Source organism: Micropterus dolomieu, linkage group LG05, assembly GCF_021292245.1.
Source record: "Micropterus dolomieu isolate WLL.071019.BEF.003 ecotype Adirondacks linkage group LG05, ASM2129224v1, whole genome shotgun sequence".
NCBI classification, from domain to species: domain Eukaryota; kingdom Metazoa; phylum Chordata; class Actinopteri; order Centrarchiformes; family Centrarchidae; genus Micropterus; species Micropterus dolomieu.
In genome coordinates, this window is record NC_060154.1 from 15,976,360 (window position 1) to 16,000,988 (window position 24,629).

General features: G+C 42.0%; 1 protein-coding gene across 6 annotated transcripts in view; it reads right to left on the reverse strand.

The window, feature by feature from the left end:
* The window catches only part of ttll7 (tubulin tyrosine ligase-like family, member 7), a 69,029-nt gene that overhangs the window by 2,687 nt on the left and 41,713 nt on the right, over positions 1 to 24,629 (reverse strand). For 3 of the 6 annotated variants that reach the window (XM_046049771.1, XM_046049766.1, XM_046049772.1), the window contains 6 exons: positions 23,767 to 23,992; positions 21,519 to 21,814; positions 19,422 to 19,556; positions 15,828 to 15,908; positions 13,961 to 14,121; positions 10,109 to 10,282 (listed from right to left, as the gene is read on the reverse strand). In XM_046049771.1, the coding sequence (XP_045905727.1) occupies positions 10,109 to 10,282; positions 13,961 to 14,121; positions 15,828 to 15,908; positions 19,422 to 19,556; positions 21,519 to 21,814; positions 23,767 to 23,992 (1,073 nt within the window). Of the gene's footprint in view, positions 1 to 835; positions 941 to 10,104; positions 10,283 to 13,960; positions 14,122 to 15,827; positions 15,909 to 19,421; positions 19,557 to 21,518; positions 21,815 to 23,766; positions 23,993 to 24,629 lie in introns of those variants that run through there. The other 3 variants (XM_046049767.1, XM_046049768.1, XM_046049770.1) reach the window with 3 other exon arrangements.

A 24,629-nucleotide genomic window follows, 5' to 3' on the forward strand; every position in this document is an offset into this window, starting at 1 on the left:
AGGATAACCAAGGAGTGGCTCTGTAAGAAGCATATCAAGGTTCTGGCGTGGCCTAGCCAGTCTCCAGACCTAAACCCAATAGAGAATCTTTGGAGGGAGCTCAAACTCCGTGTTTCTCAGCGACAGCCCAGAAACCTGACTGATCTAGAGAAGATCTGTGTGGAGGAGTGGGCCAAAATCCCTCCTGCAGTGTGTGCAAACCTGGTGAAAAACTACAGGAAACGTTTGACCTCTGTAATTGCAAACAAAGGCTACTGTACCAAATATTAACATTGATTTTTCTCATGTGTTCAAATACTTATTTGCAGCTGTATCATACAAATAAATAGTAAAAAAAGCATACATTGTGATTTCTGGATTTTTTTTTTTTTAGATGTGATTTTATGTCTCTCACAGTGGACATGCACCTACGATGACAATTTCAGACCCCTCCATGATTTCTAAGTGGGAGAACTTGCAAAAAAGCAGGGTGTTCAAATACTTATTTTCCTCACTGTACATTCAGTTTAATGTCATTTATGAGGAAGGAAAACCTCAAAGCAAAATTTTGGCATTTTCGCTTACAAGAAAGACTAAACGATTCATTTGCTCTTCATTGATTAACTGATTGGTGCAGCTCGCATTTTGTGTAATGTGCCAAATACATGCCACATACATGGTGCTATCAAATACAGTCCAGTTTCATTTGTTTTTATGCAGTATTTCTGTATTTGCTTATAGAGTAATAAATTATGGGCCTTATACTGACAAAAGCAGATTTCCTTTTCTGTCAGGACAACGGAAGTTTTCAACTTTGACCCTTAAATTTTTGGTATCATGAACAGAAAATCCTCACCTATCATTCCGAGGCATTGACGTCAGTACCTTTCTAAGACTTTTCTATGACACCTTCCACCGAGACAGAGCAGTGAGGCAGCTCCTGCTAACAGCGTTCCAGTACCTGAGAATGAGACCAGCGTCAGGTTGAGATAGAGTCAGGAGGGGCTGAACCCTGCTCCTATCTTCCTTAGTTACTGGAAATGAGTCAGATATGGCTGTCAGAGCAATGTCAGATGAGATGATCAAATCCTGGACAAGGTTAACTGAAGGTTATGCAAATGTCGTGGGTACTGTTCAGAAGACATGAGACGGGGGAAATTTAAATTCCAGATTCTTCCAGACTGATCAGTTGGAAGACTTAAAATTATGGGCTTTTGCAGCACACTTGTCATATTGTGATATTATACATTACGTGACCTTCTTGCCACATCCTCAGCAAGGATCTTTAGCTAACAAAAAATACATCTAATACTCGTTCAGTCAAACGAGCACAATGGTCAAAAGGAATAGTCTCTGTGGAAGTGTTTAAGATGTGACAATCTAATCAAAAGGGAGCCACTGGGGCTGAGGATTACAGAAATAATATCTTCTTTTAAGCTGGTGCAGAGATAGCATACTTTTTCTCTGACAGCTCTCTCTCCTTGTGAAATAGCTCTTGGACAAATTAGCGGAGCAGCTTCTTCTAAAGTCGACCGGGAAAGAAGAAAAAAAGGCCTGTGTCGCTGAGGGCGTCCGCTTTAACACAGCCCCAGACCCAGGAGAGTTAGGACGGATTCAAATTAACTTCATTTAGTCCAACGAGAGTGTCCTTGAAATAGCTTCAAGTGGGCCGTAGGTATCCCTCCAGCACATCTTCTTTGGCTCTGACTGGACTTGGTGAACAAGGCTCTTCTTAAACTCCTCCACTCAAACCCCAGAGAACAGGAGGACAGGATCTGCTTTGCTTCAAGCCTTTCGCATTTGCTTCTATTAGGTAGCTCCAAGTGTAGTCTTCAAAAGGGACATTTAGTGATTTCATACCGTGACTTTGTGTCCTGACCCTTGATTTCCTTAAAATGTCTTGTTTCTTTTCCCCGTCCTCGGCACCTTATTCCATCACCCTCTCATATGAGATTCACCGTACATCCATTAGGATTCTGTACATGGATTTGTTGTGTGGTTTCTCCTTTCTCCCTTCCATTTCCATGTGGTTTCTTACTGAAAACCCCAAGCCCAAGCATGGAAATGGCAGTCAAGAAAAAAAAAAGTGGAGAAAATCAAATATTGAACATTCATTGGGGGCTGTGTGTGTGTGTTCTTCAGAGATCCTCTGCTATTCACTTTGAGAATATTCTGCCCATAGAAAGAATCACAGTAGTAGTAGTAGTGGCAAGGGGTGGGGTATGAGGGCTTCTCACGTCCAAGCGGCCGCTGTCTCTGCAGGCTATATTTAATTGGACCCTCAATCGGCATCTTTCAGGTTCGTCCTCCTTTTGATCATGAAGAAGGTCTTGGCAACAGCGTGCATGTTCGAAAGCCAGGGGGAGGCTTGTTCATGCACTTGTGCTTTGCTTCAATCCATCAATTGACAGAAATATACTCCCCTTCTCTGTTCCTCACATGCGAAGCTACAATCTACTACTGTTGACTACTGAGAAGGCCTTCCACGCTACTCCTAAGTTCTCCATCAGGATGCAACTGCTACATCAAATTTAGAGGCCAGACAAAACTAAATACTAAGATTAAAGATGGAAGGGGAGACTGCCGTGATAGCTGACGCAATCATGAACCAAGAGGTACAAAGAGGCTTGAAGGTTATCTGCAGCCCACATTCAGCTCAAAACCCCAATTAACCCTAATTACTGCCACACTTTTCAGACAGATGAAAGTTAATAGAATCTGAAACTTTTGTCATCATGGGAAAATTGTCTTTGGGTAGTGACAGTAATTCCAGGCTTAACAAGAAAGTCATTAGTGGGGCTATTTGGCTACTTCCTCTCATCTGCCCACACAGACTGAAGGACTTTTCTTAGACCCATGAGGCTGTTGACACACCTGATCAGGGCACTCCACAGAGGAAGGATGCTTGAGCGAGAGCGGGCAGGTGTGGTCAACAATGGAGACCCAAAAGACCCCAGCTAAGAGACCCACTTTGCCGCGTGCCAAAGGCTGCCAAGAGCTTTGCGAGTGTATGTGTGTGTCCATGCACAGGAGACAGTGTGGAGAGATGTTTAATTCAAAGGAGCCAAATACATTTATTGTGTATGATTTATATATTGAAGTGGAAAGGCGGAATGGAAATGGTGAAACTGGATTAAAAAAAATTCTTCAATCTCAGTGTCATTCTCTTCTAAATGTCTGTCCTGTTCAGCCTTTGAGAAATGCCATACATACAGTCCCCTACAGGGTTTAAGATCAAAAGATGAGTATGAGACAAGAGTTCAGAATTTCAGCTTTTATTTCCTGGTATTCACATCTAGATGTGTTAAACAACTTAGGACATATCACCATTTGTATTAGACCACAGCATTATTAGGTGAGCAAAAGTAAAGGAACAAATAATCTTAAAGTAAGTAACATTTAATATTTGGTGGCATAACACTTGCTTGCAATAACTGCCTCAAGCCTGCGACCCATCGACATCACCAAACTGTAGCATTCTTCATTTGTGATGCTATTCCAGGCTTTTACCGCAGCTTCTTTCAGTTCTTGTTTGTTTCGGGGTGTTTTTCCCTTCAGTGTCCTCTTAAGGAGAATGAAATGCACGCTCTATTGAGTTAAGGTCAGGTGATTGACCTGGCCAGTCTAAAACCTTCCCCCCCTGATGAAGTCCTTTGTTTTGTTTGCAGTGTGCTTTGGGTCATTGTCCTGCTGCATGATAAACTTCCTCCCCATTAGTTTCAATGCATTTCTCCGTAAATTGGCAGACAAAATGTTTCTGTACACTTCTGAATTCATTCTGCCGCTACCATCATCAGTTACATCATCAATAAATATTAATGAGCCTGTTCCAGAAGCAGCCATGACATTACCTCCACCCTGCTTCACAGATGAGCTTGTGTGCTTCGGATCATAAGCAGTTCCTTTCTTTCTCTGCATTTTGGCCTTTCCATCACTTTGGTAGTGATTAATCTTGGTCTCAACAGTCCATAAGATTGTGTTGCAGAACTTTGTATTTTTTTGCAGATTTCAATCTGGCCTTCCGATTGTTACTGCTGATGATTGGTTTTCATCTTGGCCTCTATATTTCTGCTCTCTGAGTCTTCTTCGAACAGTGGATTGTGATACCTTCACCCCTGCACTGTGGAGGTCATTGGTGACTTCTGGTCACTTACAGATGTTTTCTTCACAGCTCTCATGATATTTCTGTCATCAACTACTGTTGTTTTCCTTGGCCGACCTGTTCGACGTCTGTTGCTCAGTACACCAGTAGTTTCTTTCTTTTTCAGGACATTACAAATTGTTGTGCTTGCTATGCCCAGTGTTTGTCCAATGGCTCTGGTCGATTTTTCTTCTTTTCTCAGCTTGACAATGGCTTGCTTTTCTCCCATAGACAGCTCTCTGGTCTTCATGTTGGTTTATCCTCTTTAACAGGAAATGCAGTCTTTATAGGTTTGAACCAAGGATGATAATTATTATTTTAATGTTTGGACAATCAACCTAAAAGGCAACACCTGGGCAACAAGAAACATGTCAGTCACATGTTCCAATAGTTTTGCTCACTTGAAAAATGGGTGGGTTCAAACAAACGGTGATATGTCCTGAGTTGTTTAACACATCTAGATGTGAATACCATGAAATGAGCGCTGAAATTCTGAACTCTCTCATACTCATCTTTTGATTTTAAACCCAAATGTCTTCAGTGAACAACAAAAACAGATATTTGCCTTACTTCCAATACTTTTCATGACCAGTGGCTAGCTGAACTATTAGGATACTTAACATTTTTTCATCTGAAACTAATTGTAATCACTGCCTGAGACACTTTTTTTCTCTAGTGTTTTTAGTTTAGTTCAGTAAAGTCATGAACCCTACATTTGAAAGTTTCTGGTTACAGAAATGATCACTTGTGTCCTAACTAATGCAATTCTAATGTAAAAGATGGTGGACAAAATCCACAATCCTCTTTCCATGCAAAACTGAATTATGATGCATTATGTGGCTTCAGCAGTAAGATCAATCTAGAGGGTAGCTTCCAAAGTTAGTCGATTTAGTATGAAATCCATTCTTCTCTTCCTAGACTATGAGATAATTTTTATAAAGGAACAAGAACGGTGGATTTTGTCCCCCATCTCTTAGACTAGAAATGTTAGGAAGAGGTCTTTTTACCACCAGTGTGGGCAACTGGAAAACTGTTTCAAAACAGACTTTAAAAAATGTGAACCTATCCTTATCCTAAATTCACTTGGCAGTTAGAGGTGGACACAGCTCTAGAGGAATAGTTTGACTTTAGCAGAGTAAAACAATGAGGAGGGACAGATGGTCGTTGCGTTAACAATCACATGACATGTGCATGCACACGCACACACTCTCATATACACACACAATTTAGCCTCTCTTATAAAGCATATGCATCAATGAGAAAATAATCCTAATTGCTTCTCAGCTATCTGAAGTGGAAGCGGGTTGCGACTGTTCCCTGCATGCCTGATGGAGAGATGTGAGCCGTTTTTGTTGTGAAACTGCAAACTGCACGATGCAAAGCAGACACTTTCTGTCTTCTTGTGACAAGAAGAGAGCGGTGCTTAGGTTGATCGTGGCACTGATGCGGCGCAGGTGAGGTGCTCAGTTCCCACTGAGGCCACTCGTACTAAAAATGCACTCAGGTTCAGATGCTCTTGGTCAAATTGAGTGAAAGGCATAGTTTAGCATTGGCAGCAGGGTGATTGGCTGGTGATGTACAGCAAGCTGGCTGAATGGTTGCGGTGTTGACAAACAGTCTGAATATGTTTCCGTCTCCTTCCTTTCCAATACATTGTTTACAAATTTTGGGCTCAATTAATTTGAAACATATCCCATTCTCATGCTATGTAAGTCAATCCAAACATCACTTATTTAAATATTAGTGAGGGGAAAGGAGCAGAGGCCATGCTAGACTGTTGGTTGTGCAGCCAAAGCAACCATCGTTGGGCAGGTGGCACCGAGCCTTTGTTACAGCCGTGAGGTGGGAGTAGCAGAAAGCAGGGAACAGGGACAGTGCTGGAAGATGGGAGGAGGGAGTGGGGGTTTAGCGGAACTAAACCAAGCAAAGACCTGCGTCGAGGGGCGAAGAGACGGAGGAAGAGGAGGAAGAAGAAGCGGCAGCAACAGCAGCAGGGGTGGAGCCATGGGTAGAGGCTGGTCCAGCAGCAAATGGTAAGCTTTTTTACACAGACATATATAGACACAGAAGAAATAAGGAGAAACAGACCAATGCATGCTTTAATGGACTCTCAAGGATACCTACTGCAAAAATATGGATACCAGTGTATCATTTTGTGCATGCTCGAGCTATTAAATCCTATCACAGTTTTATCTTTAAATCCTCACATAGTCTACTGATAAAATTATAATTCTTGAATCTTCAAAACAAATAACACAAACAATGAGCAACAATGGGAGATTAGTCAAAACATAATAGCTCTAGAACTGTACACAAACCACACTACTTTTTTTCGCAGCTAAGGTTTTTACTGTAGGCGCAAAGTGATAGCCTGTTAAAATATGCGCAAGAGTTATGAATCATGTAAAGCGAGGCCCCAGGAAAAAAGGAGCTCTCTCTATTGTAAGGTCATTTGCTGTACAGGCTCATCTGGGCTCTAATTGAATTAAGCAGGCCTCGGGGGGCCCCGGGCTAACCTGAGCGCTAATCTGTGGGCCATTATTTCCTGTTAACAGCACACTGCTTCTCTCCCTCTCCCCACGTCCCTCCCTCCCTGTCTGCCAGCCCAAAGCATATGTGCTTTAAAAGTTCTCTCACTCCAAACCTGAGCTGCTGTCTCCTGCGGGGATCAACCTTAAAAATAGAAGGAGGCACATCTTTTTGTTTGTTTGTTTTATCGGGGTTATGTGATGAAGATGATGGCTCCAAGGCTCCGTGGAGGAGAGAGGGGAAATGTTTCCTAAGAGAGGTTTAATGATGATAGCTGTTTACATTTTCAAATCAAAGTTTTCTTGTCTGTGTGTCAAAGTGCGTTTGCTCATCTTTTTACTCAGTTTAGTTCCCTTTTCTCTAAAGGGAGGTTTAACAAAGTTTATTACTAGGCATCTCTCTGGTTCACACTGCTTTAAAAAACTCTGCTTTAACCATCCATCTGAACCTAAATATCAAACACCAAGGAGGACACCAAAATAAATATTCAGAACACCAAGGATGTGTCCAGTTAAACTTAACGAAGGGCCAGTATCCTGGTGGGCTTATTTCCCTGCCCCAATATGTAGTGTGGCAATAGACATAAACATATATATATATATATATATATATATATATATATATAATATTATGACATAAACAAGACATATAAGTTAGTATAGAGTAGAGACTGTGCAATATGGCTGATTTGATACTGTTATGACCATATATACAGCGCCCTAGTTATTCTTTAAACTAGGACACAAGCTGAAAATTACCGACTAATGGGTCTGAAGACGTTCTGTGACATTTGCTGCACAAAATCAGCTATGCTTACTGTCTAGGATTACCGGTAAAACTTTCTATGAAGGTCATCGCTATAATGACTTATGCATACATTTATAACACGATATAATGCGTCCATAAGACATTTTAACAATTGCTATAATCACTTACAAACATGCATTAGGCGCTATAGCAAAGTTCATAAAGTATTATGTCCTTTTGATTTAATGTTTTATAACTAATAGTAATACCAGTTTATATCAATGTGCGCCAAGAATATCCGTTCATGTTCCATAGTATGTTATAACCATCGACTCTGCCTCACAATAAATACACTTCAGTCACAAATTAGAATTAGAGATATAAAATGGAATAATAGCTTATAGCAATGTTTAAAGTTATATAATATGTATTAGTTTGCTTTAAGTAAAGTGTTAAAATGTCCATCCTTGTATAATATATTATCGCTCAAGAGAAGACCTGTTGCCAACCATGTCACATCATGTAAGAAGAGGCTCAGATGTTGTCACAGATGAATGGCGAGCCTATGGACAGGCCCTAACAGATGCAGTGGACAATTGGAGACAACCGCTTCACAAAACGTATTAAAGGACACTTTAAAGTAAATGAATGGGAATACTGTTTGGGCAGTATGGGTGGGAATCTCTTGGCACCTCACGATTCAATTTGATTACAATTCAGAGGGCGGTGATCCATCTTGATGCATCTTTTTTTGTATGTAATTTCTTGTTAATTACTAAGCATTTCATTTGCCAATTAAAATCCCAAAGAAACGTGCGCCGGTGAAAATCAAGTGTCGCGGTCATATTGATAAGCGTGTGAAATTTTAGTAGCGTGGTCATTCATTCAGCAGCGGTGAAATGCGTCGAATACAGGGGCAACACTGGTCTTAGACCAGTAACAGAGATCATGGGTCTCTGTTATGTGCACACTTCCGACTGTCCGGGCGCTGCAGTTCCGAAAGTTCCGTCATTGGTGTTCCGTGAACATTACGTTATCAGTCAGTATAGATTCTTCTTAGATGCATTGCGATGCGGACGTGGAAGATTCTGAATTGATTATGAAGGAGAGATAGTGAGCGGCAGACTGTGACGGTGAAAGTTAGCGGAGGAAGTTACCTAGTAAGTTGTCCGTCTGGCAGAACATGTGCAGTGCAGCCTCCGGTACTGCAGCTACATGCTAGACGTTGTTTCCGCAACTGCTGAAAAGGAAAAGCCAGGTATCGCTAGCTAACATGTCCCCTGTAAAGCACGTTTTTGGCTGCAATGTAACATTAGCTAAATTAGTAACAGAGTAACGTTAATGTTAATTAGTTGCGTGTCAGTACTACCTAACTTGTGGAGGAATGAGAACACCAGGTTCAAGCTAAACTGGTGTCCTGTACACATACTGTAACTTCCATCCTGCTAGTTAAATTAAATTATTTTTCAGTTTCCAGAGGAGTCTGACAACTGGTCGTTTAAAGGAAAGACGCTGGTGACCACAGAGGAGCTGAGGATAGTAAAGTAAATCAGGGATGTAAACTAGTCCCTTTAAGCAATTGAGACGTTTCTTTGGGATTTTAATGGGCAAATTAAATGCTTAGTAATTATCCAGAAATCACTTAGATGCATCAAGATGGATCACCGCCCTCTGAATTGTTATCAAATTGAATCGTGAGGTGCCAAGAGATTCCCACCCCTAACGTTACTGCACAAACAGTATTCCCATTCAATTACTTTACAGTGTCCTTTAATACGTTTTATGAAGCGGTTGTCTCCAATCGCCCACTGCATCTGTTAGGGCCCGTCCATAGGCTCGCCATTCATCTGTGACAACATTTGAGCCTCTTCTTACGTGATGTTATATGGTCGGCAACAGGTCTTCTCTTGAGCGATTTCTCGCCACCCCGAGAATGAGTTTCCTTGTTGTAATTATGATGTGTTTTCTGCCAAACTGCAAAATGTTCAAAATTCATACAATTTGTTCATTAATTGAAGAAACATAAATAAAAGTTGTTTTCCTGCGCAAAATGTGTGTAACTTTACTTAAAGCAAACAATTACATGTTATAAGTTCTTATAATTAGTTCATATGGTATTATCTCCACCTGTAATATATTATACAGGGATGGACATTTTAACACTTTACTTAAAACAAAGACATGCTATATAACATTAAACATTACTATAAGCTATTATTCCACTTTATATCACTAATTCTAAATGGTGACTAAAGTGTATTTATAACGAGGCAGAGTCGATGGTTATAACATACTATGGAACATGGTCGGAGATTCTTGGCGCACACTGATATAAACTGGTATTACTATTAGTTATAAAACATTAAATCAAAAGGTCATAATACGTTATGAACTTTGCTATAGCACCTAATGCATGTTTGTAAGTGATTATAGCAATTGTTAAAATGTCTTATGGACGCATTATATCGTGTTATAAATGTATGCATAAGTCATTATAGCGATGACCTTCATAGAAAGTGTTACTCAAAGTCTTTTATAAGAACAATGAGTACAGCTTAAACCCGGGACCTACCACCACACTCTTGAATCTCAACGTATCCTTGAATCTTATCCAGCCACCCTACTGCATAATGAACTATCTATTGCAGCAGGAATGCTATAAGAATCTTTAAAAAACAAAGAGCTCAGTGGGAAGATGGGTGTCCTTCTCACCTGGTGTCATCCCATTCGGGGCTGAGTCCGGTCAAAGAGCCGCGGGACTCTGAGACAAACTTGTAGACGACCAACAGGCAGTCTCGGCACAGCTGGACCAGCCGGCGGCAGCACTGCAGCTCCTGAGGCGACACCACCTCGCTGCTCTTACTGAAGATGGCCTCCCACGATGAACTGGAGAGCAAACAAGCAGGCACCGCACACACACAGAAAAATTACCATGAATTCATCACTATAAGCGTTAAGTATACATACAGTACATATAATGTGTACATGATGCATTCAAATAAACTCTGCAAAAAAATAAAACCATAAACAATCAATGAACATGCACCTGAGGAATGGTTGTTAAGACAACAACCGTGTACAAACGTTAGGCAATTAAGGTCACAGTTATAAAAACTTAGAACACTAAACCTTTCTACTGACTCTGAAAAACACCAAAAGAAAGATGTGCCCTGCTCATCTGCGTGAACAGTTATAAAAACTTAGAACACTAAACCTTTCTACTGACTCTGAAAAACACCAAAAGAAAGATGTGCCCTGCTCATCTGCGTGAACGTGCCATAGGCATGCTGCAAGGAGGCATTAGGACTACAAATGTTGCCAGGGCAATAAATTGCAATGTCTGTACTGTGAGATACCTAAGGCCCCTTCCTTAGGTATCTGTGGTGGTGGAAAACAGACTGGGAGTCGTCGCATAGTAAATGGCGACATGCACAATACAAGTACTGGCTATAAGTGTTATTTGCACAGTACAAACTATCCATCCATCGTCAACCGCTTATCCTGTGTACAGGGTCGCAGGGGGCTGGAGCCTATCCCAGCTGACATTGGGCGAAAGGCGGGGTACAACCTGGACAGGTCGCCAGTCCATTGCAGGGCCACACATAGACAGACAACCACTCACACCAAGGACAATTTAGAGACACCAATTAACCTAGCCTGCATGTCTTTGGATGGTGGGAGGAAGCCGGAGCACCCAGAGAGAACCCACACGGACAACATGCAAACTCCACACAGAAAGGCCAGGGCAACCAGGGTTTGAACCCACGACCTTCTTGCTGTGAGGCAACAGTGCTAACCACTGTACCACCGCCCCGCCAGTACAAACTATTTTAATAAAAATACCAAATAAAAACTCTGTCAGTAGCATTGTGTGAATGCTTTGCATGACTTGTAAGATCCAATCAGAAAGCCAAACGCGGGCGTCTGCGTCATTGTTTCTAAAGTCCTCCGTTTTTGCCCGTCCTCATTAAAATGCGTTTTAAAACAAGAAATGGGGTCGCCAGCGTTTGCAAACCTTTCCATTTTAGGTCTTTTACATCCTACTTAGTCTGGACGGGAGGTGCAAACGTATCAAAGGTCTCAGTTTTAAAACTAAACACAGTAGTGGGGATGGGGCCTAAGAAAGCACTACAGGGAGACAGGAAGGACAGCTGATCGTCCTTGCAGTGGCAGACCACATGGACCACCTGCACAGGACCACAGGGCTACACCAGATAATGATTGTTGCTTTTGATTTTGACCCACCCTTTGTTCAGGGACACATTTTTTTCCATTTCTGTCAAACAGTTTATGTTCTCTGATGTGTGGCCTTTACTGTCTACATGTCTGCAAATCCATTTGCATACAGACAGGCATGCAGGAAGACAGACAGACACAGAGAGGATGGAAGAAACAAATCTAAGTACAGTTAACCCCCTTTACAACCCCGGACATATCCCTGACTGTGAGAGAGCTTCAACTGAGACACAGAACTCAGGGGGGTATGTTTGATGTCTACCCCCTTTCACTCCTTGGGAGGTGTGTGTGTGTGTGAGGGGGTGCTTCCTCTGAAAGGCTGCGTGTTACCACTCTCTTTCTCTAAGTCGTTTTCAAAGCCTGTTGAATTCATCGCCCACAATAGCTGCTGGGCCGTTTGATTGTTGTTAAGTCCCTTAGATAAAATATCAAACAAGAGACAGAGAGGAACGGGGGTGGGGTGGGGTGGGGGGCTGCACTCAGATTTGGAGTGTGCTTTTCTAGGTGCACCGCTTCGCTTTTGCCACGTGACATCAGGGCCCCCTGTTGGGTTCATCCATGTCAGGGCCATGGCCTGTTGTAGTGGGGTGGGGCTGTCTGATGATAACAGGATAGCTGGATTGTCCAGGGCAGGCTGTGATCAGACAAAAGCTGCATGGGGCGCAGCGTGTTGGGGGTAGCTGAGGCTAGGCTAGGCTAATCCTCGCAGGCCTCCTAACTCTCCACCCAATCTTTTCTTTTTTTTTTTTCAATGTCTCATTTTTAATCTCTGTCTTTTCTCTATCACCAGCCCCCCACGCCCCCGCCCCCCCCTTCTGCCTCATCCCCTTCATCTCTAACACCCGCTCCCTCAATTACGACTACCAAGGAAGTAAGGGAGGAAGAAAATGGAGAGCTGTGGGCAGCAACTTCAGTTACACCCTGTGAGCCCTCTGTGTCGAGGGAAACACGGCCACTGAACAACTGAACTGTAAAGGATATGGAGAGGAGGAGATGCAAGAAGGTCACACCTTTATCACAAACGAAATGAAAAGCTACCAGCTGCTGTCTGCATGTCAGGGTTGTCTATGTGTGTGTGTGTGTGTGTGTGTGTGTGTGTGTGTGTCTCGCTGTGTGTTGTGGGTCTGGTTTAGGGTGCAAATTAAAAAAAAGGTTGGCTGTCTGTCTTTGAGGGAAGCAAAATGTGTGTTCAAGCAACCCAATGTGAACCTCTGATGGAAAACAGTAGGGGTGTGTATGTGTGTGTGTCTTGTCTGCTGTTTTGGATTTTCTATAGGGACATGATCAAGTCGGCTGTCACTGCAGTGACTCATCTCATAGGAAGCCACTTTCTGTCGCATCAAAAAAGTTGGAAAATAAATAAGAGACCAAATGAAAACTTCCAAACCAAAGTAAAGAGGCCTTCGTTCACCTTCTTCCTGCTTCTATCCCTCCCATCGCTTTTTCTTGCTCTCACCTGTGAAAAAGCCCTGATTAACAGCCCAGATTTGTGACCTTAATTTGCACCCTTTCTCCACAGAGTAACATGTCTCTTTCATCCCCAAGAGCTTTCAGGAAAGTGCAGCGGGGTCTGGTTGGTCTGTCACTCATTCTCTGTCAGCTGCCGTTGCTTCCCCAGTGATACTGAATAAAAATGGCAAATTGTCCCCGCTGTCACTGAAACTGATATATTGACGAACACCGGACATGGGGAGATTGCACAGAGCGTGAACTGCTAGTTATGGAGTGGTAATTGGCCTGCAGTGTGTGCACTCGTTTGTGCTGATTTAGAAGAAGAATTAGTTTCCATTAACATCTTTGTTCATTCAGGGGTGTTCTTTGTGATACATTTTTTTGGGTTTAAGTCATCAATTACAGTCAAAATCAAACTTACATTATATGTATTACGGTTGTTTTAATTCTAATGTGCTTGGATGAATCTTAAATTTTTTGCTGATTGTATATTTTTTTTGCATTCTTTCTGAATTTGATGGTTCCTCATACATAAAGGTTTCATGGCCCCAGAGCTAATAAAATCCCCTGGAAAATACATTACAAAATGACAGCAGCTATAATCATTTTAATGATCATCTCCATTGTAGCAAAAGTACAATATGCTTGTCGAATCATTAAACAGCATCTGAGACCCCCTCGCCCTACACTTTTCTGATGATGGATTTGACAGGTGATGTGTTTTGTAATTTTCTGAAACCGACAATCTGACAATCACTCCCACCTCGGTCGGTGTTGGCCGAACAACACTTTGTACCAAATAGTTAGTTTCACACATACCCCAACCATTACATCCTCATTCTAACCCGGCTCACAGCCTCACTCAGACTGGCCTACCCAGTGTTAGAGAAGCAGTTCCACAGGCCCTGACCATGACTCCACAGCAGCCGGTTGAAGACGCGGTTAAAGAGCCGGTAGAGGTGGAGACTCTCCACGTCCGGCTCCCTCCAGATCCGCTGCAGCGCTGAGCGTACATTGGTACGTACAATGTCTAACACCTGAGCGAGCGAGAAAGCGAGAAGGAGATGGGGAGAAAAGAGAGAGCGACAAAGGTTTTAATCAAGCATATGATAATGAAAGAAATTAATGATGCAAGACAAAAGGTGGCAGCATTTCTAATTGATATGCGTGAGTTGGCATTTGTTCCAACTGTAATATTTCTTTCTTTTTTTTTTCATCTTACCATTAAATTAGCAATCACAGAGGCTGATGCATTCACAGTAACCAAGGGCAAGCTTGCATTTATGAATAAACAGACAGGTGCATGCACACACACAAGAATAACACATACAAAAAACCCATTTAATCAGCCTCTAATACACACACACACATATAGTGAAGATTTGAGCACGTTTATCTCTGCGTTCATGTTAAAGCATGCACACATACTGCCTATGTGTAGTTTATGTGTGTGTGCAGTAGAGGCAGGACAAAAGTGCTGGGGCAGACAGTGGAGAGCATCGGAGAGGACTAATTGCTGCACCGACGTCAGTCTTGGAGAGAAGGTGTCAGAAGTTCCCAGGCGGTCTGAGGACACCTGCGCCAGCCTTCCATCTTCCCCTCTTTGTTTTCCCACCTCACTGCCTTCTCTTCCTCCCCTTTTCTCTTTCTTTTCACCCCGCTCAGAGTGCAGCGCTGTGGCCCTTTTGACTTTGATTCCTTGCTCCTCATTACTGACGTGCCTGTCTGACTGTGTGTGTGTGTGTGTGTTTGCAAAGCGAAGAGTGCAACATTTCCCTACAGCACCATGAGGCGAGCGAGACACGCATGCACACTCAGACAAACTGATAGATGAGTAAACACACACACAGATGTTTTGGTATGGTAATCAGATGGCAGAGCGGTGGGCGCTACATTCCTGACCTCTGCCTGCTGCTCATTAGGCTGCTCCACTCCAAATAAAACATCAGCTTGCACAGCCACAGCCCACAACACAGCCGAGCACAGTTGTGCAGAAAGCAGCGGCTGAGAGATCACATCATTACTGACACGCCTACTGGATGCCATTTCACGTCTTGTCCCCTCTTCTGTTTTGTTTACATCCTATTTGGTGTCTCTACCTCTCACTGTCTGACATGATAATGATCTTCATGCCTGTCTTATTTTTTTTTCCCCCCTCTGATGTTTGATGTGGGGATTATTTTCATTTTTTAAAAGTTGTGCAAAAGCATTCAAAGGAATAGGTAGGAGCGGTGACATTTTGTCTTATCCACCTGTTTTAACAACGTCCATTCTATACAGGGTGACTGTAAGGCAAGGAAATTTATACAGCTGTCAAAAGATAAATGTGGCCCATTTTTAAGACTTTCAGAATGTACATATCCAAATATCAACAGTTAACTCCAACAAGTGTCAGAGAACTGCTATTAATTGTTATTAAGTTAATAAAGCATTGAGATCTTTTTTATTTCGGTTGAGGTCATCTGCATTTTCCCAACAGCTAGCCTTCAAACCAATAGGCCGCGACTTCACATATTCTATTTTAAAAGTCCTCAAATTTTTCTCTCCTTTGTTGAACTGTCTCTCATTGTCTGTTGGGGTTATAATCTAGTCCGCTTGGCTAGCCCCAAAATACATCTTGAAGCAGATCAGGATGTTAACATTTTAGACAGATATTCCGCTCAACAGACCTGGAGTCAAACTGTCATTCAATTCTCTGGAGGGGCAAGTCAGAGGCATACTTGCGATCTGATCCCAGACTCACCTTCCGCTGTTTGGTAGAGTCCAGCTTCACTAGCCAATAGGAAGCCACCTTTGATTTGTGGTATTTCCAGTTGTCGAGGATCTGTAGAAGAAAAATATGGGTTAAAACGGGGAAAAATAATCATTTGAACATGCACAAAACTGGTCTTAATACAGACCACTCTTCCTTAGAAAGTAGAATTACACTCAAGCAAAACATTTCAAAACACTCTCTGAGCATTTTATTAGTATCATTTTGAACACAAAAAAACGCTGCAAGTCTACTCCACCGTTTTCATTCCACCATTCCACCATTTCATTACATCTGCTGTTCTTTATTAAAGTGCTGTTCAATCACTGCCAAAAACAACAACAGTACAATCAGCAGATTTGGCTAGAAAGATGCCTGCAAGAGGAAATGAATAAACCTTTTAAACATGAGGAGATGCCTTGGTGAAAGGTATTCTAATCATCATCATCATCATACTACTCTAAAGCAACTTGTCACTTAATATAAGCTAGAGCACAGTTAAAATATGAAGTCCTTTCTTTTGGTCATTTTAAAACTATAACAACATGTCAGAAAAATAAGACCATACGGACAAAGTCTAGAGCTCATTCCCACCGTCACACACTCACCCTGGCAAGACTTTCTTTTGCACCTCAGCTCAGACATGGAAAACCTGTAACATAGCTTGGTTCCATCTGCCTGTTGACATAATGTGTTTTTGGCTTCTGCACATGCGTAGGAAAAGTTCCATGAACAGGACAGGATCATTACAGATTGAGTTGCTATGCGTGTGCGATATTTGGCATGTGGCACATGATACTAGGCAACACATGAAATATAATGTAAGAGGGAAGGGATTGTTTACTGCAGCACATCACTACACTGTCTTGTTATTTTATCCTCAGAGACTAGTTCTGACATTTTGGCATCAGACCGATTTTCAGCCAATTTGACACACAACTACATACACCACAACTACTGAAGGTTTCATCTAGCAAAGGTCTGTCAGTCTTCAGAGTCAGTTCTCCCACCCTAACCCGAGAATATGAAGCGTCACTTAACTAACTTAATATCTCACGCAAACCATTTCTTGTACTTGTAATGGAGCATGACTACTTTTTTTGCCATGTAAAACATTTTATAGAAATGATAATTAGCTAAGTAGGTGGACTGCCAAATTGCCCTCTATGGAAAAATCTCAAACATGATATCAATATGTGGGTAACAGGCGTTAGTGTGGTATCTTTCCTTAGGTGAATTTAAATGCAAGCACAACTCAGGGATAATAGAAAAATAGAGTCGAGATCTTTGGTTCTATGTTTAGCGGGTGTGTCAAAAATCCTTGGGGCATGTGTCGTTATGCTCAAAAGCTGTGCTGGATATTCCCATGCACTTGCTCCTAGTGCCAACATCACTGTGTACCTACAGGCACTGTTATTGTTGCTCTGTTGACTTAGTCTACATCGCCCCACTGGTGCACATAAACCTCTCACGTAGCATGCTAGATCCCCTGCAAACAGTGCTCCCATTGGGAATCTCCAGAGTAAACTTAATGTTTACTCACACGTGCACACACACACACACAAAAAAAAAACAATCCACAAGGATTCACAGATACAGAGCTAAGGTATACAGTGAGGACACTTTCTTTTGCTTTCCAGAAAGTTGCATGTTTGCTTGTTTAGTATTCTCTCTCAATAAGAACCTTATGAACCCTGTCTGGTAAGATGCACACTCATTTGTCACATTTGTGTCTTACAAACACAGATTACCCTCAATTTAAGCACAACACAACGCACTCGGTACGTTTCACCTTTCAACAGTTCCAACTGTGACAAAAAAAGCAAGTTTTTGAGTGAAACATAAAGAAGGCAATTAACACTGATACAAACACATCATTAGCCCAATTAGCCCTCAACTTTATATCATAGAAAACATAAATTGCCAAAGATTGTTTTCATGCCAAGCGAACACTCTTTCTCTCTTGAGGCAAAGCGTGAACAGTACAGGTGCAGTTGCTCATCTGCGTTTCCATGGTGCTCCCATTAGGGTTTGTTAACAGTACAGATGTGGAGGTAATTGTCTCTCACGACCCAGACACACCTAGGTGTCAAGCGCACACACAAACTGTTTTTGCGCTTGTTGTGAGGCCAGTAAGCAAGGATGAACATGTCACTAACTGAATCTGAAGATCCACCTGTTATCAGCTCTGTAAACTTCTACAAGCCTGATAGATGATAGATGATAAAACGTGAGTCTTACTGACAAATTAAAATAACGATGTCAACCCTTCTTCTACGGGTTTGTCGGATCACCATGACCACCTTTATTTAGCAGCTCGAATCTGGTGATTCAATAGTCGCCTCATGCTCCAAACTGCTCATCGAAGACTGTGCCTATGCTGGCCATCAAGTTGTCGGGATTAGATGTTGCACTGTCAACCCCGCAAGGCTTTTTGAAGTTAAGTAGCCATGTGAGAGAGGGACCAAGGACAAGGTTGCACTTTGGCCCAAATATGACATAAATAAACTGAAAGAACTAACTGCTATTTTTTTCCTGGATACTTCTACTGGTACAGCTCAAGAAAACTTTTTTTGTCCATTGAACATGTTTTGGTAGTATTTCTCTCTTTCTGTCATTAGTCACCCTGATAAGGACAGTCTATCCGGCTGCTGTCCTTTCAGCACTGCAGGAGCTGTGGTGCTGAACAGACAGCTGCTTCTGAGGACAGCGACGTCTGAGGTCAGAGTGACTGTGGATCGGACGGATGGACGCTTTCATAGTACTTTTGTACCGTTGATGTGTTGTTTCTGGAGTGAATTCAACACTGATACAAACACACCATTAGCCCAATTAGCCTGCCTCTCTCTATTCTAATTTCTATTGTAATTTGTAATTTAAACATTTTCAAAACTTACACTTAAACTGCCATGTTTCTGTAAGACCAGCAATACAGCAGCACATAGTTGTGGTTCCTTAACTTGGTGCCGTGGCTACTAATAGCAGCTAGTTTAGTAATAACTGAATGTTTAATTTTTAGGCAGCCAATTCTTAGGCAACAGTACATACATGATAAACGTTATTTACATCCATAGGCTCCAGGATATTACTGTTAGCTACTATTAGCCAATTCTGCTAAATCAAGCATCAAAGAATTAACTTTAGCAATGACACAAACACACATACACGCACAAAATGCAAGGACACAGAGATCTAACCAGAAATAGTGGAGGCACTGATTAATACAAAGGAGCAGTGGGGAATAGAGCAGGGCTGCAAACTGACCGACAAGTTGTCACTGGGGTCATTTGAAAGACAATGGGAGCCAAGCCAGAGTGAACAGGCTATTGTAGAGGGAGGCGAGGAGGTCTCTTTTAGTTAGGCTGCAGAGTGACCGCACCTGGCCACAGACGGGGCTCTGGGAATACAGTGGGTCTGGCTTTCACTTACTCACTCACTCCCACTTCCTCCTCCTTGTTTGTTTGTCTCTGTTACATTTTTACACTGAATCTTTTACACTGAAACCATTTTGACCCACAAAAATACAAAAATGTTTTATTGTAATTGGCAAAACATACACAAATACAATAGAAATAGTGCACCCACCTCGTCCAGCACGGCCTCAGCCTCTTCCTCTGTTTTTCCTGGAAACCTGATCCTCATGGCGGTAAGCGCGGCCAGAGTCTGACACACCAGCTCGGCCTCCTGCTCTTTACTCCTCAGGTTTATCAGTGGATCACCCTAAACGCACACACAAGTGGAAAGAAACCAATTGGGAACACAGATGTGTATTAAATTTAAACAAAAGGTTTCATTAAACACTATAGTATCATATCATGTTCAACACATACCATTATCTGTCATGGAAGAGAAATGTATATAATTCTGATTAAAGGCCGCAAGAGTCTGATTTATTCATTTTGGAGCAAAGTACACTAAGTAAATGTAATCACTTAAAGAATCGCAGTTCAATATTATTTTCATTATTAATTACTTATAAATTAATAGTATTCTCCCCTGACAAAAAAAGGCAAATTTATTTTTTTGTGTCCGCAAACATTTAATCAATCTTATTTTATGTAGGAGTAGGGCTGCACTCAATCACGATGTTGTCATGTGCAATTACATAAAACAGAAAAGGTGTGTGCGACGCTCTCTTCTCTGTGTGCACTGCAGTCTGCTCATCATCTCCGCCCACATCAGGCTCTCCTATGTATCTGTAACATTATGTTCAATCAGAAAAAAGATTTTTGAGCAGTGTGCAAGTAATGTTTAAGCATAGTGTTTAAGACAACAACCTACAGTAACCCCCCTACCCGCCTCGCTGCAAATCGTTCAAAACATAGTCGGACTCGCCACCGGAGCACCGAGAGAAATGCCAGTGCTCCAGTCACTCTGTGACAGAGAGACGTCTTCGGCAGTTGAATCGGTAAGCTACTATTAACTGAACATTATACTCTTTATTTAATGTTAATATCTATGTAATAATATGTTATATACTAATACACTAATGTATATTAGTTCCTCCTCCAGGTTGTGGATAGTGTCTCTGCAGTGGACAGATGTAGATTTACCATGCACTATTTGTTCCATTATAATCGAATCGCAATCACAAATCGCAATATTATCCACAATAATCGCAATATGACTTTTTCTCCAAATCATGCAGGCCTATGTAGGAGGCTCCTCCAAACCACTTCAGTACAAGAAAGTATAAAGTTGTATTCAGACATGAGTATTTGTTAACATGTCAAAACAATGTGAGCAGGGTGTAATGTGTTATTACTGCATAATGTATATTAGTCTTTATTATTTCAAATTATTGGGGGCACTTTAAATTTCACAGGCATTTTATGAGCAGGCATTTTTGCCATGAGTGCTCATTAATGTATAATCCTGTTGCCACCTTTAACAGGTCATTTTTTTCTTTACTTAGTAGTCAGCACAGAGCAGTATCAGTGACATGCATCATGCTTTGTATAAGAATAACCTCAAAAGTCCATGTTATTATTGCTACAGCAATGCACTCACTGGTGAACCTATATCCAAGCTGAGATTTCCTGCACCAGCATGTACTTATTCCAACAGGGAAGTCAAGTGTGCAAGAAGGTAACAAATGAAATGGTAAAAAATAAGGAAATTCTCATGTCATTTTGCACTCTGTGGCCTTTTCAGTACAAAGGTTTACCACTTAGTTTTTTTTTTCTCAATGTAAAAAGTATTCTGCTCCATTTCATTTCGTTCCACTATATCCAAAGGTTACCAGCGTACTTGTTAAGAAAAGGAAGGGGAATGGAGGAGGCAGGCAGAAAGCAACAGATGGCAACATAATAGAAGTTCATTGTGGTGGACTACATTAGGCCTATACAGAATTGAAAGAGCTGCTTAAGTGATTCCTTTTGGGCCAGAATACAATATAATCCACATGAAGAGAAAAGCAAAGAGGAGAGGTAAAAACAACAAATACATGTGTGCATCAGACTTTGGTGATATATAATTGTATAATTATTGATTGCTTGCTTTAAACATACTTGGAGTAGTAGATCAGCAGAGGATTGCCACAATGAGCAATATGACAGCTTGACTATTTAAAAATGAATTTAGCAGACTCTTCTGTGAATGACAGATTATGTGACACATTCTGAATTGTGAAGAGGTAAGCCCTACTTGGTAAGCCACTACTGTGTGTGTCGAATAACTTACTATGTTGGAGTGGATGGTCCCCAGGCTGTTGCTGTGAGGCACACGGTGGGCGGAGCCACTACGGCTCAGCGAGTGAGAACGCAGCGTGGCAGAGCTTGGCCTGATGAGGGGAGTGGCCATTGGAAGTGTGGGAGAAGGCCTGGTGGACAACGACCGCACCTCATTGGGCGATGAGAGGGAGGCGATTGAGCGAGGGCAGGAGATGGAGCGCCTGATTGGACCAGAAAGTGTTGGGGAAGCAGAGGGGGCGGGGCTGTTTTTGAGCGACTTGATTGGAGGTTTCCAGTGCATGCGTCCTGTAGAGAAACAAAAGAGAGGGAGGGGGGCGGATGAATACTGACTCACTGTCACATTTGAATTTCTTTTCTTCCCTTGTCCTGTCTCAGAGTCCCAGTCACTGTCAAGCTCTCCTCTCTGCTTTCCATCCTCTGCCGGATGGCTTTGGAAATGAAGTGCAGCATTAAAACTCCCTTTGCCGCACAGTGGCCCGGCGGCCCAGTGTGTGTATGTTATTAACGACCGCAGCATGTGTACTTGAAACCAGAAACTAAACAGTAGTCCTGTCTGGTTTGGAGATGGATTAAAGAGCAGCTCTCTCTCTCTTTCTGAGACACACACGTACACTCACGCTAGACAAACATACGGAAAACACACGCAAATACACTGAAAATTAAGCTGAAAACCCACACTGACATTCTCCATCACCCTTGAAACTTGTCCAGCTTGTCTGCCAGCCAGTGTATTAGAGTGTGTTTTCTATTTGTGCAGGGTGTGTGTGTGTGTGTGTGTGTGTGTGTGTCTGACATTAAGTGTGCACTCTAGTGATTATATGTGTCTGTCTGTCTGTGTGTGTTTGTGCATGTGGCTGCCAAATGAGAGCATTATGGGGCTTAGTCCTAGCAGCTCTTTGGTGGCTTGGTATGGAGTAGGGCTTGGCAGGGTTGCTGTCTCTCTCTGCACACACGCATACACACGCACACAGATACGGAGTCCAAAAGTTGTGCTTTTTCATGGGATTGTTCCTTAGTTTGTGACAAACAGAATGAGCTCATGCAAGGGTCCTGTCTATTGAACAGTAAAACCAGCAGACCATAGAGTTTTTTTCTTTCCAAGGTCGCCACATAGATTGCTGTGAAACGTACCCTCCTTCTCACTTCAGAGAGCTGAAAGTAAATAGATTTCAGGGAATTTCTGGGAATACATGACTTGGGAATGTCTTATCACTCTCACTTTAAAACAGAGAATAGTTCAGCATTAAACCCAAGGTGTTTTCAAGATAAGCAACAAGGTCTTTTTTTCTCTCTTTCAATAAAAATCCCTTCTTCTCTTCACCCTCCGTTCACTTGAACTGTACTGCTCAGGATGCTTTTCTTTCTTGCTTGCTTGCTTTTCAGTGCTTTGACGTTTGTGTGTGTGTCCACCTAGTGTGTGAAGCTAGGACAATCCTTTACTTAGGTACCCAGCAACAAATCTACATCCCATGAGTCACAAGCTCTAATCGGCATGCTAACACTTTAATTAAAATCCTAAAGATCTACTACCATTTTATCACATCAATTAGGCACATAAATACTGCCGGATTAACGAACATCTGTAATGCAGCCCCTGCTTGCTCACGCCATAACAACCTGCCCCAAGCTGCTGCTGGAGAGTGCGTACGTGCATGCACTGTAGGTACTGATCAAAGCAAAACTCTCAGCATTTGTAATAAAAAGTGTGTGTGCATGTATATGGAAATGTGTTCTGTATAACTATGAATATTTTCCAAACTGTTTAAATGTGGAAAGTGTACCAGGCCGGAGTGTATGCCATATGCTTGTAGCATCACAGGATCAATTTCAATTTCGTTATTGCATTCTTACATACATTCATGCTCGCTATCTGTCTTCACTTTCTCTGTGACAGTCAGGTAATGCAAAAAATGAAGACTCAAATACTAAAACAAATCTTAAAAATGTGCATATATGTAGGTGTCTGACAGTGAACATTTACACATCTGGAAAAACAACTTTGTTGTAACAATGAAGCTAACCACTGTTATCAGATGGAAGGTTTCAGCAGAAAAAGAAAGACACCAACAAAGATGGCAGGAGGAAGAGAGAATGAGCAAAATGAGGAGGAAGCGAACAAGCCACATACAAAGAAAACAAGAAAAATTGCAGGAAACAAGGTCCCTGTCAAACCCCCACATGCTCTGGCTTCATAATAAAGACATTTTTAGACACTTTTATACATCCTGCTGCTTTACCTGAGCGCTCAGCCAAGTTCTTCTCCTTGCTATCCCCAAGGTCATAGGAAACTTTCTTCTCCCTCTTCTCTCTGCCTCTTCCTACTCCTGCTTTCCTCCTCTCCTCCTCTTCTTCGTCTGAGGAGGAGCAGGAGTTGTCAGCGCTGCTGCCGCTGGTGAAGTCAGCCAGGTAGTCTGGTCGTTGACGTCTTGGTGTCTGACTGCATTCTGGCATGGCGGTCAAAGGCTGGTCGGGACAAACACAGATACAGACACTAAAGGCAAATACATGTGTGCAGAAGACATACACAAACCATAATTAGGAGGAGAATGTGCGCATGTAGATTGACATAGCAGATGGATTTTTGCACATATATACAGACCAAACAGACATTATAATTATAATACACATGTGATCTTTCTCTCTTATATACACATATAAACATCCTTCTACCTCTATCCTCAAGGGACCTTCCTCTGACTGCATTCACTTCCTAACCCTAAACCTTCCAAAACTCCTTCTCACAAGGACATAAGTACAAAGACATTGACATGTCATCAACCTCCCTCAGACCATTACCATCTGTCACTGGGAGACGTGCCCACGGTGTGTATGTTTGCTTGCAGGCTCATTATGCACATGCGCTCCTTTATAAGCCTGGCTGTAGCTACGAATAGGAACAAGAGTGGCTTCTTAACTTGAACACATTTGACCTGAGTATGTAAAGGTTAAATTCAAAGTAAAAGTTTCAGAGTTTCTTTAGATACTAAATGTTTTACATATCTGATGGTCTGCGTAAATGATATGAGATAATGACTGTGTGTGTGCAAGAGCAGTTGGAGCTTCTGAGGACTTCTGTGATGTTCCCTCTATTTGTCATAAA